General features: G+C 42.8%; 2 protein-coding genes across 8 annotated transcripts in view; one reads left to right on the top strand and one right to left on the bottom strand.

Annotated features, from left to right (window-relative positions):
* The first annotated feature begins 6,441 nt into the window (after positions 1-6,441).
* Positions 6,442-14,404, top strand: LOC311519029 (uncharacterized protein). 2 transcript variants are annotated; one of them, XM_084625184.1, is made up of 4 exons: positions 6,442-7,364; positions 9,726-9,800; positions 10,927-10,966; positions 13,936-14,404. In XM_084625184.1, exons 1-4 carry the CDS (start codon positions 7,050-7,052, stop codon positions 13,989-13,991), a joined length of 486 nt encoding a protein of 161 aa, XP_084481310.1. In that variant the 5' UTR covers positions 6,442-7,049; the 3' UTR covers positions 13,992-14,404. The 2 variants fall into 2 exon arrangements, 1 of the variants encoding a protein (XP_084481310.1); XR_014711183.1 differs by lacking the exon at positions 10,927-10,966 and having other exon boundaries at positions 7,173-7,364.
* A 453-nt stretch (positions 14,405-14,857) lies between these two features.
* The window catches only part of LOC311519028 (uncharacterized protein), a 101,262-nt gene continuing 98,940 nt past the window's right edge, over positions 14,858-17,179 (bottom strand). For all 6 annotated transcript variants that reach the window (XM_084625183.1, XM_084625179.1, XM_084625182.1 and 3 more), the window contains one exon: positions 14,858-16,057. In XM_084625183.1, coding sequence (XP_084481309.1) covers positions 15,979-16,057 — 79 coding nt within the window. In that variant the 3' untranslated portion in view covers positions 14,858-15,978. The remainder of the gene's footprint in view (positions 16,058-17,179) is intronic.

A 17,179-nucleotide genomic window follows, 5' to 3' on the forward strand; every position in this document is an offset into this window, starting at 1 on the left:
GTTTGTTTTGCTGAAAATGTATTTCTGTTAAATAATTCACAGCAGCTACCTGGACAAGTAATAGAAAAAAGTAGACAAGAGGAATCCTTTCCCCCCGATAGTTTAATGTTTTACTTTTCATAATCATTATTTTAAATTAATCTGGTGACTTTCTTTTTATACATTTTAGTTTTTCTTCCTCAGGTTCCAGACCCTTATAGTGTCAGATTTAGTATGAGCTTTAGCTAAACGTTCAGCCCTCCTGATCCTGAACAGTTACACCATTTTCTTTCTTTTAGTTCCATCTCTGCTTCCTTCGAGCAAATAACAAAACCTACTTTGGCAACCAAAGTAAATGAGCAATGTAGGAGAAAAGATAATCTAATCAGTATAGCTGATTACAAAGAATAAATCACTATAAGCTCTTCAAAGCATTTAATAATAAAATAATAATAAAGGATAACTGACAGACAGCTAGAAGCCTGAGCAAGAATTCTGAGAAGAGTTGACAAACAAATCTTGAGCACATTCTCAGTAACTTTATTTGAGACAACAAGGATTGAGGAATTTAGGCAATATAGCTTCAATATCTTTGTTTATTTCTAGGGTGACCATATTTCCTTATGCTGAATATGGGACACCTAGTAAAATTACTCATATTCAAGCAACTTCAACAGCAATCAATCCAAACTATGCAGTACAAACGTTCAAATTAACATCAAGTTGACTGAGCCTGTTAAAAAGAAATACTGTGGAGTTGGATTCTTTTTTATTTACCTTCTTAATCTTTAAGGCTTTAGGGTTCACATGGTGAGGGGTGACACACACACACTTACTCCCCCCACATACACACACAGGGAGAGATGACACACACACACACACCCCTCTCTCTCACACAGGGAGGGTGACCGACCCTCCCTGCCCAGCGCTCTCTGCCCTCCATGACTGCCTGGGCCCCCGGGACGGACCCGTCTCTCCTGGTACCTGGCGCCACGTCTTCCCAAGGCAACACATGGGGGCACGGAGAGTCACATGTCCCCCCCTCCTCAGATTTCTGCCAGGGTTCACACCAGAATGTGGACAGCAGCAGCCATTCAGCACTGTGTGGGAGGGAAGGGATGGGAACTGCTTCCAGCCACAGGGAAGTGGGGGTCGGGGGAGAGATGACCTGGCCACTGACATAGCCCAGCCGCCTTTGGCTACAGCATGGGCAGGAAGGGGTTAAGTCCTCAGGATGCATTGTGCACCAGGGCCCAAGGAACCTGACTGCAGGGGCTTCAGTGAAGCTGGCCAGAGAGGTGGCTCAGTAGGGGAACGTGCCTAGGAGAAAGGAGCAGCCCCGTGCTCCCTGGGGGCAGGACCTGGGGTGGGGTGAAGAGGGTGCTAAGCCCCTGCCCTGTGGGCTGCTGTGGAGCCTGCAGGTTCAGGGCATGAACAGGCTGGAAATTGCTTCTCCTCCCCTAGAATGGAGTTCTTGGTTTGGATGAACAGGTACCATCTTCCTTTCTCTGGCTATCTGGGGAGCCCTATAGAGAGTATTCAAAGCATTCTCTCCTCTGCTGAAACAGGACCCTTGGAAGGCATCTCATTCAAGTGGAAATAATGGGGCATGAAGGCCTCAGTTAGAGGAAAACAATACTACAGTCCTTGTCATGAAAATATTTTTCTCTTTCTGGGAAAAGCATCATCCAGGGCTCTAAAAGGCTAGCAGCGTTTTGTAGGAGAATTTTTACAGCTTATCTTGAAGAAACAAGTGTGTAGTCTTTCATTTGCAGCCTCAACACCCACCAAGCTTTCCCTTAGAAGCAGGGCTGTCTGAAGAGCATGCATATAAAGGCAGTCACAGCAGGAGCATGATCGCTTTGGAAAGGAAGCGCTGACTTAGCTATACTTTTTTAAAGTACATGATTCACCTTTAATTTTTTCCTCTATCCCTTCCCACCAAGCCAGGAAGAAAAAGAAAACTAGAGAAAGAAATGGAGTCCTTTTTCAAAATGCTTGCCTGTAACGCAAAGAATTGTGGGAGCTGAAGGGTTGAAAGCCCTGCCCCAAAAGCAGTTGAACAACTAGCAAAAGACACAAAAATTAACAAGAACAAAAACTGTAAGTACTTTCGAAGCAAGAAGCCTGCCAAACAATCAGTGGGGCTACTGTATGATCAAGGTGCTAAAGGCACACTCAAGGAAGACAAGGCTGTTGCAGAGAAGAAAATGAATTCTTTGCATCCATCTTCACTGCAGAGGATATGGGGCAGATCCCACACCTGAGACATTCTTTTCAAGTGACAAATCTGAGTAACTGTCCCAGATTGAGATGTCACTAGAGGTTTTGCAACAAATATAAACAAAACAGTAATAAGTCACCAGGACCAGATGGTATTCACCCAAGAGTTCAGAGGGAACTCAAATATGAAATTGTAGAACTGGTACCTGTGGTATGGAACATATTGCTTAAATCAGCCTCTGTACCAGATGACTGGAAGATAGCTAACGTAATGCTGATTTTTAAAAAAGGATCCAGAGGCAATCCTGGCAATTACAGGCAAGTGTAACTTCAGTACCAGGAAAATTGGTTGAAACTATAGTAAAGAACAGAATTATCAGACACACAGATAAACACGATATGTTGGGAAAGAGTCAACATGGTTTTTGTACCAGGAAATCATGTCTCACCAATCTATTAGAATTCTTTGAGGGTATCAACAAGCATATAGGGAAGGGTGATCCAGTTTATATATTGTACTTGGACTTTCAGAAAACCTTTGACAAGGTCATTCACTCTTAAGCAAAGTAACCAGTCCTGGGATAAGAGGGAAGATCGTCTCATTGACCAGTAACTAGTTAAAAGATAGGAAACAAAGGGTAGGAATAAATGGTCAGTTTTCACAATGAAGAGACGTAAATAACTGTGTCCCCCAAGGATCTGCACTGTCACCTGTGCTGTTCAACCTATTCAGAGATGGTCTGGGAAGTGGGATAAACAGTGAGGTGAGTAAAGTTTGCAAACAATACTAAATTACTCAGGATAGCTAAGACCAGAGCTGACTGTGAAGAGTTACAAAGGGATCTCACAAAACTAGGTGACTGGGCAACAAAATGGCAGATGAAATTCAATGTTGATGAATGCAAAGTAATGCACATTGGAACATATATTTCCAGTTATACATACAAAATGATTGGCTCTAAATTAGCTGTTACCACTAGATTAAAAGATACCCTACCCAACTACACTATAGTCTGGTGGTTAAAGTACTCCCCTGAAAGGTGGGAGACCTAGCTTCAAATCCCTCCTTCCTGTCCCTGGAGAAGGGGAATTTGAACATGCATCTTTCATACACTGGGCTAAAAGTTAATAAGAGCACCACTGCCACCTTTTTGTATGTGTGCATGTGCAAAAGAGGGCTTAGGCACATAACTCCTGGAGAATTCACAGCCATGTATCCTGAGCAGAGGGAGGTGCCTCCCTACAGCCCAGATTTAGAGGTGCAGTGTTTAACATACATCTCCTCTCCTCTGCATTTTGTGTTGGCTAGCTTAATTTGCTCCCCTCTCAGTTTTCTTGCTTTTGTGAATCCCATTATTAGGTGGGTAAGTAGGGGTGCCTAACTTGGGGCTGTGGATTCCAAAAGGAAGCAAGGTGCCTAAACATTAGGCATTGCATTATTGTGCCTCAGTCCCCTTTGTGGATCTAGCCCTATCTAAAAAACTTTTCCACAAACTCTCTTACTGATTAGTCTTTTACCTTCTATCATTTCTTGCTTCTAAATCTGTTTTGGGACATGTACCTTATTTCTAGCCACCAGAATTTTATACATCCGTTATGTTGCTTCATAAACTCTTTTCTGATTAGTTATAATTAAACCGAACTGTCCTAACTTATCCTCATAGTTATAAACTCAGAGAACCTTTATCATCCCTGTTGTCCTTTACTATCTCTTTTCTAGTTCTTCAATAAACTGTCTGAAATATGATGCCCCAAATTGTTCCCAGTATATCATTTGGGATCTGCTCTTTCCACACCTAGTTCAATGCCCTAATTAGGTCTTTTGATTTTTCCTCTGTTCATCTATTTATACATCCATTTGCTTTCCTGAAACCAGACACACGAGATACTTTTAATATTCTCACATCTTTCTAATCTAATGTCTACCAATATGCCTGGTATTTCTAAGGTGTTTATCACTTTACTATCTAGGCACTGCATAACAATTAAGAAGCATTGAACATACCTGCACAGAGTTATGATTGCATTGTCTTCCCTTTTGCCCAGTGGACAGTTTTTGGAATTGTTTTGTTTTTCTCCCCACCTCTCTTCTTCTTCCAGATCCTTTTCTTGATCAATGTCTTGCTATGATTATGGCCATAATGATCCGGTTGACATTTCAATCCTATTCTCATTTCTTTAGCTTGTATCCCTTTAAACCCATCAAGTAACCTTGTATTCACTGTCCCTTTTCTTAGGTGTTGGCCTTCCCAGTTTCAAGTCATATGAAAATGTGCAAGTCTTGCTGAACATTCCCTTCACAGGTCATTTATGCATAATGTGAACAAGGTTGGGTCTAACATTGATCCTTGTTGCATTCTACTTGTCGCCTCCCTACTATCTGATCAGTAACCATTTATACCTCTCTGTGGTCTCAGTTAATAAGTCAAGGTTTCAGAGTAACAGCCATGTTAGTCTGTATTCGCAAAAAGAAAAGGAGTACTTGTGGCACCTTAGAGACTAACCAATTTATTTGAGCATAAGCTTTTGTGAGCTACAGCTCACTTCATTGGATGCATACTGTGGTTTGGGGTTTTTTATCTCACTATTTTACCATCAATACCATACTTGTCCACTTTATCTGTTGTGGTGTAAGCCTTCCTGAAATCCAAGGAAATTAGGTCCACTGCTTCACTTTTTATTCTCAGTCTCTTTCTTAAATAAATTAATAATTTCTTAAAGAGACAATGCGGGTGAAGTAATATTTTTTTATTGAACCAACTTCTGTTGGTGAAAGAGAAAAGCTTTTGAGGTTAACACAGAGCTTATTCTTTAATTTCTTTAAGTGCAGTCTGCTCCAAAAAGACACTAGGTAAAAAGAAGACACCTTTTCATTCAACATTTCTTTCATTTGTGTATTCAGAGTTGTATCTACTTACATTAGTGACAAAAATAAGTTTTTGGTATGTTTTACTCTTGTCTTGTTAGCCATACAGACCCAATGCAGTTAGGAGGGCGAGAAGAAGATTCTATTCCTTCTTGCGCACCACTAATAGAATTGTTCACTTAGTTCCTGATAGTTACAGCTATGCAACCCACTGAAAGCAATAAGTTTGTCTAGATGTCACTGAAGGCAGAATTTAAGATGAAAAGGTAACACAAGTATAATGGAAGGTCTAATTGAGCCTACAGAACTTGTATTCATCTGTATATGTAAAAGGCATATCCACACATTACATTTTATTGTGCCAGTTCATGTTATTTTATAAGCTATTCAAGTTTTGTTAATGTGTAAAAAGAAGGGAAATCTTGGATATCTGTCAGAGGTAGATATACTCAAGCATTGATCTACCCACGATAGGGTTTCACGTCTTTGAATTTCTATCCTTAGTCCATTTGTCATTGTTGTCAACTTATGATTCAATGACAGATTGGTACCTGGTATGATGCTCTCTCTGCCATATTTCTGCCAATATTCCATTATTGTTGTTCAATGGTGAAGTAGTTTGTAGGTTGTTTTTTAGCAGTCTAACTTTTGCTGTTTTTCATCTGTTATTTCCAGGAACTTATATATTGTTGTTTGTAGGTTTTGGTCTAAAGTCTTAAGCATAATTCAGTTTGGGGTGAGGTTGTTTGTTCTCTTGGTCTGGAGGTTAATTTGTTGAGGCATGGGAGTGATGTTACACAGGAATTGAATATAATTTTGTTTGGATTTAGATTTTGATTCCCAAATGCTTTGCAAGTGAAGTAGTGTATGTTTTTGGTTTACACGGCATCAGAAACTGAATGTAAGGATGTAGAGGATTCTACTCAGAGGCCAGCAGACCTAGTGGGCAGACTGTGGCTCAACAGTCTTTCCACTCCCAAAATTCCAGGACCGACTTGCCTGATGGTCAGCAGGCCCAGCAATCAAATTGTGGTCCATCAGGGACCAGGGGGAAGGGGGAAAAGCAAGGGGACCAGGGTTCTCCCTCTCCACTGGGTCATGGCCCAAGGCATGGAATGTCTCAATCACTTCTTCCTAGTGCACCAGGCAAGCCTTCCTTGGGCCACTTCCTACCTCCCTGCTCTCTCTTTGGTTTGGGGCATGATCACAGACCCCATCCCCTTCCAACAGGAAGTTCCCAATCAATGTCAGTGTTAGTTGGTCAAATAAGTATTCCCCCAGCTCCATGGGTGGCAGGCAAACCCTCCCTTAAGGGAAGCTACCCCCCACCCCTGCCTCTTCTGCCTGACGCCCTGCCCACTGGTATTCTGAGCGTGCCCCCCTCCTCACTCCCACTGGAGCATGTTCCACAGCTGCTGAGGGGCAAGTCCCTTAGGCCCGGTCTACATTACACAGGTTGATGTAAGGCATCTTATGTCGACCTAATTATGTCAGTGTACACACTACAGCCTTGTCCCGCTGATGGAAGTGCCCTACTACAGCTACCTAATAACTCCACCTCCAGGAGAGGCGTAAGGTTTATGTCGGTGTAGTTAGGCCACATTCTTTACATGGGCTGTCTTGTCAATTTCAAGGCTCTGTCTGTAATCCCCATCACAAAAGACCAGTGCTTTAATGTGGTTCAGTAATGTGGTGTGTGATAATGCATTTAGTCCCATATACATAAGTGAGATCACGCTGCGTCTATGCCTTGTGGCTAGGGGAATATAACGGGACCCCTGACATGGAGAAAATTCATTGTGTAGATGGGTGCTTAGCACCTGCCTGTTGGAGTGAAACCTAGGAGCAGTCCTGATGGGAGGCATGTTCCCTTGGGGCCGGAGCACCTCTAACTAACCGAGGTTCAACAGGCCTCTGCTGGCTGGAGCCCAGGGGGGAGTAAAGGCTAGTTCAGCGATGCTCTCATCATGCTGCTTTGCTCATGAGAGGCAAGACGGCTCTGCACGCGTGCTACGGCGCCCACCCCTCCCCCGGCACCAGCGTCTCGCGCCGGCAGCCCGCCAGGAGGACACCCGCCACCGCCTCTCCCTCCCACGTGACACCACGCGGTAGTTCCCCGCCCCGCGCGCCGCATTCAAACGCCGGCCTGTTCCGGGGGGCGCGCGTGCGCGCGCTCGGTAGACTCCTCCCCTCCCTCTCTGGGGGGCTTCTCACCATGTCAGGCAAGGAGCAGCAGCACCAGACCCCCGGCGCGAGAGCGGGGCCGGCGCGAGAGCAGGAGGCCGCGCGGCTGCAGGTTGGAGTAGAGCCCCGCCCCTTCTCGTCCCCACGCGCGCTGCTGTCCTCGCGGAATCACGAGCGCCTGCTTCTTTGGGCCGTGGTGGCGTCCGGTGGTGCGGTGCATGCTGGGGTCGGGGGGGGGGGTCACATTCTCTCCGGCCAGGGCGCCAGCCCAGGAGGGGGGGGGGGGCGGCTATGGGCTGCCCTGGGCCCTCGGCGCTGTCACGGGAGCGGAGACGACCCGCCTCGTCGCCGGTTCCCGGAGTGTGTCGTGGCTGTGGCGATACGCGGTGTGTACCGGCTGGCCCAGCTCTGCGCGGCCGTGCGAGTCTCCCCCTCCCCGCCCGCTGTCAGAAACCAAGGCGAGCCCCTCCCGCCGGCCCCGCAGACTCGTCCCCAGCGCGAAGAGCTGAAATCTCGCGATGTTTAAGCCAAGTCCGGCGGGCGGGGGCTTGGCTCCGGGGTCGGCGGCCTTGACCCGCCCGCGCCGCGCCCCCGCTTCCCCCCCCGCTGTCCCCGTCTCGGGCCGAGCCTGCCGGGGTAAGGGCCCGCCTCAGGCTGGGGGAGGAGCGTCAACGTGATGCCTGTGAACGGGCCGTGGGGCCCCGCAAGCCGAGACGGTGCCGCGTGTTCCGGGGCGGCGATTGGCAGGTGCCCCCGGCAGGCTCTGCTCCGTCCTCGCCTGAGCGCTGCCCTCCGCTCCCCTGGCGCCGGGAGGGGAAACTTGAACCCAGGGAATGTGAACGTGCGATGTGGCTCTGGGTCAGCGCCGGGGCTAGGCGGTGGGAGCCCCGTGCGCTCTCCCCCTGCCAGCACCGCGTGAAAGGAGAGTGCCCGGTGTGACTGGACCTTAAACGGAGAGGATGTCAAAATAAGTGTTTACAAAACCTAGCCCATAGAAAACGGATCTAGGGTTTTTATCTAAAATGGAAAGAGTTAACCAGGCTGTTGCCTGGCCGCCTTTGCAACACAAACATCTCAGTATCACCTGCACATTTCCCTAAAACATTACAAGGATGTAGTTTGCAGTTATTGTGAAGCAAGTAACTTGCGTCACGCACCCAAATTTCAGCGCAGGAAGGGGCTGCTTTTTAGATTAGTAGTGAAAAGCCTGTTTGTGCGGGTCAGTGCCAGAAAAAGTAATGCAGTCTGCCTTGTGGACTTAGCTCCTTTAATTTAAAATGCATCGTATGTGTAGACTCATCCTACGGTAGTGATCTTGTTATGAAAACTTAGCTAGAGACTTGCAAAATTACAGAAAAATCATTGAGGCCAACTATTCTATTGAGTATTTTGTACAACTTTGCTACTGAAATAAGTGTGGCTTGCTGAATATTAAAAGGAGTTTCTGTTAACATAATGCTTTCTTTGTGACTTTGTGCAAATCTCATAGCCATTCTGTGCCTCAGATTTCCATCTGCATAATAGGTATATATCAGGGGCGAGCAAACTTTTTGGCCTGAGGGCCACATCGGGTTTCCAAAATTGTATGGAGGGCCGGATAGGGGAGGTTGTGTCTCCCCAAACAGCCAGGCGTGGCCTAGCCCCTGCCTCCTATCCAACCCCCTCCCACCCCTGGCTTCTCACCTTCTGATGGCTCCCCTAGGACTCCTGTCCCCTAACGGCTCCCCGCCCCGGGACTCCTACCCCATCCACCACCCCCAGCTGACTGCCCATCCAACACTCCCTCTCATTCCTGATTTGCTCGCTGGGACTCCTGCCCCATCCAACCCCCTGTTCCCTGCCCTCTTGACCTCCCTGGCCCCTAGCCACACCCCTGCCCCCTGACCACCACCCCCAACTCCCCTGCCTTCTATCCAACACCCCCTGCCCCCTTACCATGCTGCCTGGAGCACCAGTGGCTGGTGATGCTACAGCCGTGCCACCCAAAGCACCGGGTCAGGCTGTGGATCTGCAACTGCACTTCCCGGCTGGCCAGAGTGTTGTGCTGGCAGCGCAGTGCACTGAGGCTGCGAGGAGGGGGGACAGCGAGGGAGGGGCCAGGGGTGAGCCTCCTGGGCCAGGAGATCAGGAGCCAGGCAGGAGGGTTCCGCAGGCCATAGTTTGCTCACCTCTGGTATATATGATACAACCTACCCTTAACAGATATGTTGTGAAGCTTAATATATTACTGTTTGTAAAACATTTGAGATGCTTGGTGCTATAGAAAATGTTGTTAAAGCCAGAATCGTAACATTTTAAAAATGTACAATTAAAATGGAAGTGGACTGGGTTTAGGTATATTTTGGGAAGAAATGTGAAACCAAAGCATAGAGTTGAGTCCTCCAACAAAGTGGTAGTACGTGTGTGTAAAATTATTTATGATGGTGTTTGTCTTTCCTTTTTTTAAAAAATTTCCTTTTAAAAACTCAAATAGGAGGAGCTAAAGTCTCTTGAGCAGATGCATTCATCCCTGAGAGCCCTCCATCAAATGGTTGCCTCCTGTAATGAGGTAAACTGCATGCACATTTACAAAGTACTATGAACATAAATTCTCTTTGCCAGTTGGGTGTATCTAGGCACTGCATAACAATTAAACATGATGTGGAATGGGAAACTTTTTGAAATCTTGACAGTTTTTTACAGGACAGGAAGACTACCCACCCAGCAGTAGTCCTGGTATCCTCACAGAACACCCCCTGGCAGTCTCTCCTCACTTATAACCAGGGGTAAAAAGCTTGTGTATGTGTGCTGACCGCAAATGTGGCAGCATGGCACAAGGAGGGAGGCCTATTTAGGGTTTTATAAGTCATAACCAATGACAAACTGCATCTGGGGACCAATGGACCACCAGTGCAGATTCCAGAGTACTGGTGTCATTCATCCCAGTGAAACTGTGCTCAGTAAGCAATTGTATTCTGCACTAGCTTCCATCTCCAAAAAGTTTTTTAAGTTACTAGTGAATCGCAGGTAAGGATGAAAGTACTTTGTTAGAACTCAACTAAGCTAAGAGTTGTTATATGGGCTTACTGGCTTACTCTCGAACAAGTTGCCGTTCTTATGAAAATAATTTTTATTAATGTCTGCTGGTGTTCAGAGTTCACTAGAGATTCTCTGGAACATATAAAGGTCATAATGCAAGAATTCTCATACAACACCAGACTATTCTGACCTCTGTGACATAGGGATGATGCCTTCTGGGGCATCTCTAGTTTCCACTGCACTCTCTGGAGCATGGAACCAATTGATCTTCTATGGGATAGTACACTACTAGGCTTTATCTTTGCTAATTTAGTTTTGTTATATAAAAATTAGCAAGTATTATAGATTTCTAACTCATATTTTGGACTGAATTTTAGATCTGCTTGAAGGAACCTACTAGAAAAGGAAGGATGTCTTTCTCAAAAACAAAATGCCTTTCTTAGGGAAAGGTTTGATCATGCATTAAAGCCAAGACTCTGTCCTATCTTACCTTAACTAATTGATCTGTTTTTGAAGAGAGACTCCTCCAACCTATTAAGGGGTGGGTAGGCACAATTTCCTAGTGGTGTCATGAAAATTTGTTGGGATATTTAGCTTAACTTTCCAAAACTTGGGAACTGATGGCATGATTGTTACTTGTGCTTTTTTTTAAATAGACCATAAATTCTCTTGTCCAGAATAACAACACATTAACAGGTTAGTATTATGCTACTGAGGTTTTTTTAAATCCGCATAGAGGGGACTACTTTTCTAAACACTAGGAATTTCTTTAAAAGCTTTGGGTATGTCTATGCTGTAATTTAAAAACCTCTGGCACCAAGACTCAGAGCTCCAGTCACTTGACTTAAGCTCAGGCTGTGGGGTGTCAGGCTGTGGGGCTAAAAGGAGCAGTGTAGATATTCAGGCTCAGGCTGGCATCTGGGTTCTGAGACCCAGGAAGGGCTCAGGCTCAGGATCCAGCCCAAATGTCTACATGCTACTTTCAGCCCTGCAGCCTGAGTCTTTTGAGCCTGAGTCAACTGACCTAGGCTTTGAGACTTTGTGCTGCTGGGCTTTTATTGCAGTGTAGATGTACCCTTAGTGAAACAATTTGAAATCATGCTCTGTCTCTAGTTGCAGGTGTAAACACCTTTAAAAAGAGCTGCTAGGGACTTCATACTCCCAGCTATCTTTTTACTTTTAAAAAAAGAGCGTTTACAAAACCTAATTTTAATAGAAATGTGCTTGTGACGTCTAATGTCAGTAAACAGTTTTTGTTTGATATGAATGTTTAAATGCATGCATACATCCTAAACACTGCAGCATTGTGCCAGTGCTTTCCTTGTGGTTTGAGCTTTGTGATCCTGGAGTGTTTCTTGTAGTCCATGTATCTCCTTCTGGCAATGTTGCTGTGTTCCACAATAGTGCTTTCCGGCAGCATTTGGCAATTCCTTCCTTTCACTGTCCACTGCCAATGGGAATTCCACTGCTCCTGGCTCCATGGAGTCAGCAGAAAGCAAAGGTGTGCTTGGCTCCTGACTGCACAGCTAAGTAGTGCTATGGGAACGAAGAACCAAAACTATTGGCTAGGAGGAATGGAATAGGGTCAGTGAGAATGGGCAATAGAAGAGCATGGGAGAGGGAAATGGGGGGTGTTTTAGAAATTGTGAAAAGAACTAGAGAATAAATAAGGGAGATAGAGGGGGGAATAGAGAAGATGAGTTTTAGGACTGGATGTAAATAGATGGAGAGGAAAACTCTGATGCAAGAGACTCAGTGGAAGAGAGAACAAAGAAGGAAGAATAGAAGGCAGGAGTGAATGGAAGAGAGCAAGTAAAAGCATAACTTTAAGGCTAAAGTAAACTATTATGCATGTTCAGTTAATTAACACTCCCTCAAGGGGGAGAATGCAACTGGACTTATAGTTAATGTAATATTTCTTTGTATATGCAGAAAAGATATGGCTCTTGGCTGCATATCACAAAACGGACTAACTTTTTGCACTTAATTCATCTTGTACAAGAATAAAAATTAATTTGAAAATTTTCATTTTTAATAATCTAAGATATTAGTGCTACAGTTAAGGACCTTTGTTCAATAAAAATTGTAACCTTACCATATGAATTTAATTATGCGTACTTTTAGCTGCACTCAACTATTGCTGTTTTTCTGTCTCTCTGCAAATGCTAGGACTCTAAATGCTCTCAAAAAAAGTAAATTGACCCAAAAATTAGAAGTTCTAGTTTTGTGGGAAATTCAGCTTGCAATGTGCATTTACAGGTTGTTGATCTATTACTTTAGTTCTTGGGTGATACTAGAGGTTTAGTGCGGAAGGATTAATATTATTTAAGTGCCAAAGTCTAAGTTTTATTTTAATATGTAATTATGTGGACTTGAATAAAAACTCTCCTATGGGAACCTGATTCTGTTGTGGAAAATGGAAAAGAAGTTTCAAGTGTAGGTGACAACTTAAACCCCCCTTTTTAAGAGAAGTGTATAAAATTACAAAAGTAATAGTAATCCTTACTGATACTCTTATAGTCATCTAATATTAATTCTTTCTACTAGGTTGCTTGCACTACACTGCAGCAAAGTATTAAGCATTTCTGCATAATCTGCACTACAATGCCCTGTGTCAGTGGTTCCCAAACTGGGGTTCGTGAAATGTTACAGGGGGTTCTTGGGGAGGGCGGGGGGAATCCCTAATGGTGGACAGAGCTGTCCCTAGGGACCCTGGGCAGCCCGGCACCCCTGAACTTCCAAGAGCTAAGCAGATCAAAGCAAGCACATCTATCACACTGAGGAGATTTAAACTTCAAGACTCCTTATAAGAAATGAAAAGAGGTGAATATTTTTTGCTGTTTTTAAAATGAAATAGACAGCTAGTACTGTTTTTAAAATTATTATGAAGAACAAGTTTAAGCTTTGTTGTATAGTGTGTCATTTGCCTGGACTGCTGAAGACCTGAATGCTTGTGTAGGAGGAACTCTGAGTTGGCTTCTTACATCCCTTCATGCTGTTTCACATCTGATACTCCTTGATGAAACATAGGAGCCTTGTCTTATAACAGGCTTATTCAAAGTGATAAAAGCTATGAAAGTGAGATCTTGGAAGAGTGTTGCCGTTTTCATAATGTAATAAAAATACTGTAATGATAAACAATAAATAGTATGCAATAAGCATGTCATAAAAACAAATTTTATATTTCCAAGATCACTGCTTTTCTAATTTATACTTGGGTAAAGGAGAAAATCCCTGGAAATACTCATTTTTAGGAGGGGGTTCGCAAGACTTGACATTTTAGTGAAAGTGGTTCACAGGTTGTTAAAGTTTGGGAACCACTCCCCTATCTTAATGCAGACTGATATGTCAAAACAGGGCAACACATGAATAATCCTTGTGGTATAACTCTTGGGCCTAACAATTAATGGTTCACTTATTAGTAGCTAAGCGTAGCCATAGAGCATTGTTTTTTTAAAAAAAGTCTAATCTTTGTTTTACATTTTAGCACTGTGACTGCTTTTAAGAACTAGTTTCTTTACTAATCTGTTTTGAAAACTTGCATGTATTGTAGGTGTATTAATAGTGTTCTAAATGCTGACTCTTTAGTTGTAGTGATTTGAAATATAGGGCTAAGAAAATATATATACTTTGTTTCCATTTAAAAAAAACCTTCTCTCTTTTAGACATGAATAAAGGCTGGCAGATTTTCTTCACTGGACAGAGAGGAGATTTAAAGTAACTTGTTTCATACTCCTTATGCTATATTTTGAATGCTTTTTAAAAAAACACAAGTTGGAAATCAAATTAATTATCTTGAAGTGGAATCTTGCTAAACCCTCACGGAATTGTTTGTCATTGATTCAACTGGATTGAACATATTTGCAACTACAGGCTTGGTCATCAGCCATAGACGACAACTTGGAGCTGAAAACATCCCCTCAACTGTAAAGAAGATAGATGTTTTTTAATATTGGACTTGAAGTGGCTTAACAACGAACACACCTTAAAGTAGTGGACTCACTGCAGCCTCATTTTTGTTATTTCTGAAGTGTCTTATTACATTCTTCATTTTCTAATTCCTGTCTTGAGGTCTACTGCTTACATTTTTGTTTACATAAGTGACCTGTTTTATTAAAATACTCTGGCTGTCAAGGTACTCACTTCTTCAAATTGAAACTTGCAATGGAGGAATTTTACAAGCAGTGGGAATGCTTCATAGCTATGGAGATTACTGACCCTAGCAGTTGACTTCAGCATGTTGTCTTCTGTCCACAGGATATTAATACTAAAGGTAATGCACTATGAAGGAATATTTACTTATCAGGTGTGCAGTGGTGATTGTATCTATATACAATAACATGCAGCACCAGCCCCATTCTTCCAACATTTTAAAGCCATGATCAGTAATTTGTATTCATCCATGCATAAATTGCATGAAAGTTGGCCAGTTTGGTCGAGGGATGGAGATATTGGCTAAACTTGTTCTAAGCATCACAGCTGTAAAATGGGTCAGAAAACCAAAGATGATAGCCTGTCAATTTCACTGATATTACATTTCCTAAAGAATCAGATAAAACATATAAAGATGGTTCAAGTATGTAAAACTTTGATCAATTTAAAACATTGCCTTTAATATCTCACTCATGATGGATGATTTTCTATGGATGTTTCCCTCCTGTTCTCTGATAACCTTCACAGGTGGGTAGGTCTTTACTGCAGGGATTGGAAGCAGCAGAACTGTCAGTCAAGGAAGCAGTGCCTGAGGGGACCTACTCATCAACTGATAGTCTCAAATTATTTTGCTTCCAAGTAATCTGATTTATGACACCTATGAGTTGTTTGCATTCTTTCAGTAGAGAACCATTATTTCACCGTCTTTTGGTGTTTTTTCAAGTCTGCTCTCTCTTCTGCTGAGTTGGTCTCTCCCCTCACAGTGCTAAGTGTCCTCCTCTGCCACAACAGCCAGTGATGTGTTTGATTTGCAGAATGGCTGATGAGCCCACTTGTGTGTGAAGTGCAACGTCTCCCACAGCATGACACGCAATAAGCTTGTTGCATCCATTAAAAAACAAACATCTGAAACTGAGCACATTTAATTTTATAGTGAATGTTTAGAAGCTTACACTATAGATTTACATGTAGATTTTAGATTAAAGAATTATGAGTTAAGTGTATTTCTGACCAAATGCCCATAAGTAGCCTGTCTGCCTTCTTTGATTAAGTGAAAGCTTGTCTTGCATCTAAGTCATTGTTTCTTAAACTAGATTTCTCTACTTTTTAAAAAATCTTCCTCCTTTGAGTTCATCACTCAGCTTGCAAGAGCTCAATGAGAAATTATTGTTGATTTTATCACATCAGGATAAACTGCAACAACAAAAGCATCAACTGGTTCACTGGGGTATGTTCCAACAATTAATACTGTAGATCAGTTAAAGATTAGGAACCCAGCCAAATTGTACAGTAAATTATCTATTTTCACAAGACACATTTATCATCTGTTTTGAACCACTCCATAGTAGCACTGCTTTAGAGCCAAATCCTGCTGTAATTAAAGTGAATGACAACCTTCACTTTGTCTTCAATGAGATCAAGATTTTGGCCTGTAGGAAGTTCAATTACATTTAGTACAGTGATTTCATAATCTAGGTACATCACAATGTGTGTGGGTTACAACGTAAAGATCTACGTAAACCTGCAATTCCATTGCTGTTGTGAGTTTCTGTATTTTAGTCATCCTTTTCTACTTTAGAAAATGGATTCTTTGTCCACATAAGTCGTCCAGTAGGTAACTGTTGACTTAGCTTCCTAAAATTTAAAAAAAAAAAAAAATTAAGATCAGAGATGTATACATTTATAACTGTATTGAGGCATTAACCTACATATGTATTAGGCTGCATATTCAACATTTTTGGTTGAAACAGCTTGTGAGAGCATGTTGTAATACTTTGTTATAAAATTTCTATTTCTCTATTGTGCCACCTTGCTTCATGGGAGTAGTAGTTTGGGTTCCCATTCCCATTCTCACCCCCGCCCCATAGGCTGAGCTTCCTTCCCAGAGTACATCTCCCAGCATACAACGTGGTCACCCCTCTGCCCAAGTTGTGTGGTGTGCCTTGAGTCTCACATTACTTCAATTGCATCATTGGTGATCTAGTCTGGCCAGGTGGCCTGGGCTATAACGGAGAATGGGGAGATCAGACAACTCCCATAAAGCCATGCAACACACTAAGGAAATGGAAATCATTGTTGAACTGACTCTAAATGAATTTTTTTTGGCGGTTCAGTTCAGCTAACCAAAATGAAACATTTTTGATTTGGGAATGTTGAAACGTTTCATTTTGATAAAAAATGAGAAACTCTTTTGCTATTTCCAAACTGATTTTTTTTGGAATTTCCATTTTGCAAAAGAACTGATATTTCAATTTTTTTGTCCCAGTTTGGGATAAAAATGGTAAAGTATTGGAATTTCTCAAAGGACAAAAATTCTGAATTTTTGCTCTACTTCTGATGCCCCTAAATAAAACTATACTAGTGGCCTATATATGAGCAAAGGGATTTTTTTAAATGGGAGATTGTCAAAGCTAAAGCTGTAGGCTTTACTTTAAAGTAGAAGATGGCTGTAGAAGCCCATCCTCTCATTCTAATGTTTGGCAGAGATGTTGGTAACATTTAAGGTTAGGGTCCTGCAGTCTTTACTCATACAACTCCTACTGAAGTCAGTTGCAGGGGAGGAGCGATTCCCTTTGTAAAAGCTGGACACAATGGGACTAGAGTAGTAGGGGATTGCTTTGAGATTTGCACATAAAACAAGATGAAAAATCCCTCTTTCCCAGTAAATATTGGTTTTAGTCTCCAAATTTGCTATGATAGTTTTTCACAGGAGAATTTAGTTTTCTATTTATTTTTTTGGGACAAGATTTAATAACT

This window comes from Lepidochelys olivacea, assembly GCF_965140295.1.
Source record: "Lepidochelys olivacea isolate rLepOli2 genome assembly, chromosome: 3".
In the NCBI taxonomy this organism is placed as follows: Eukaryota; Metazoa; Chordata; order Testudines; family Cheloniidae; genus Lepidochelys; species Lepidochelys olivacea.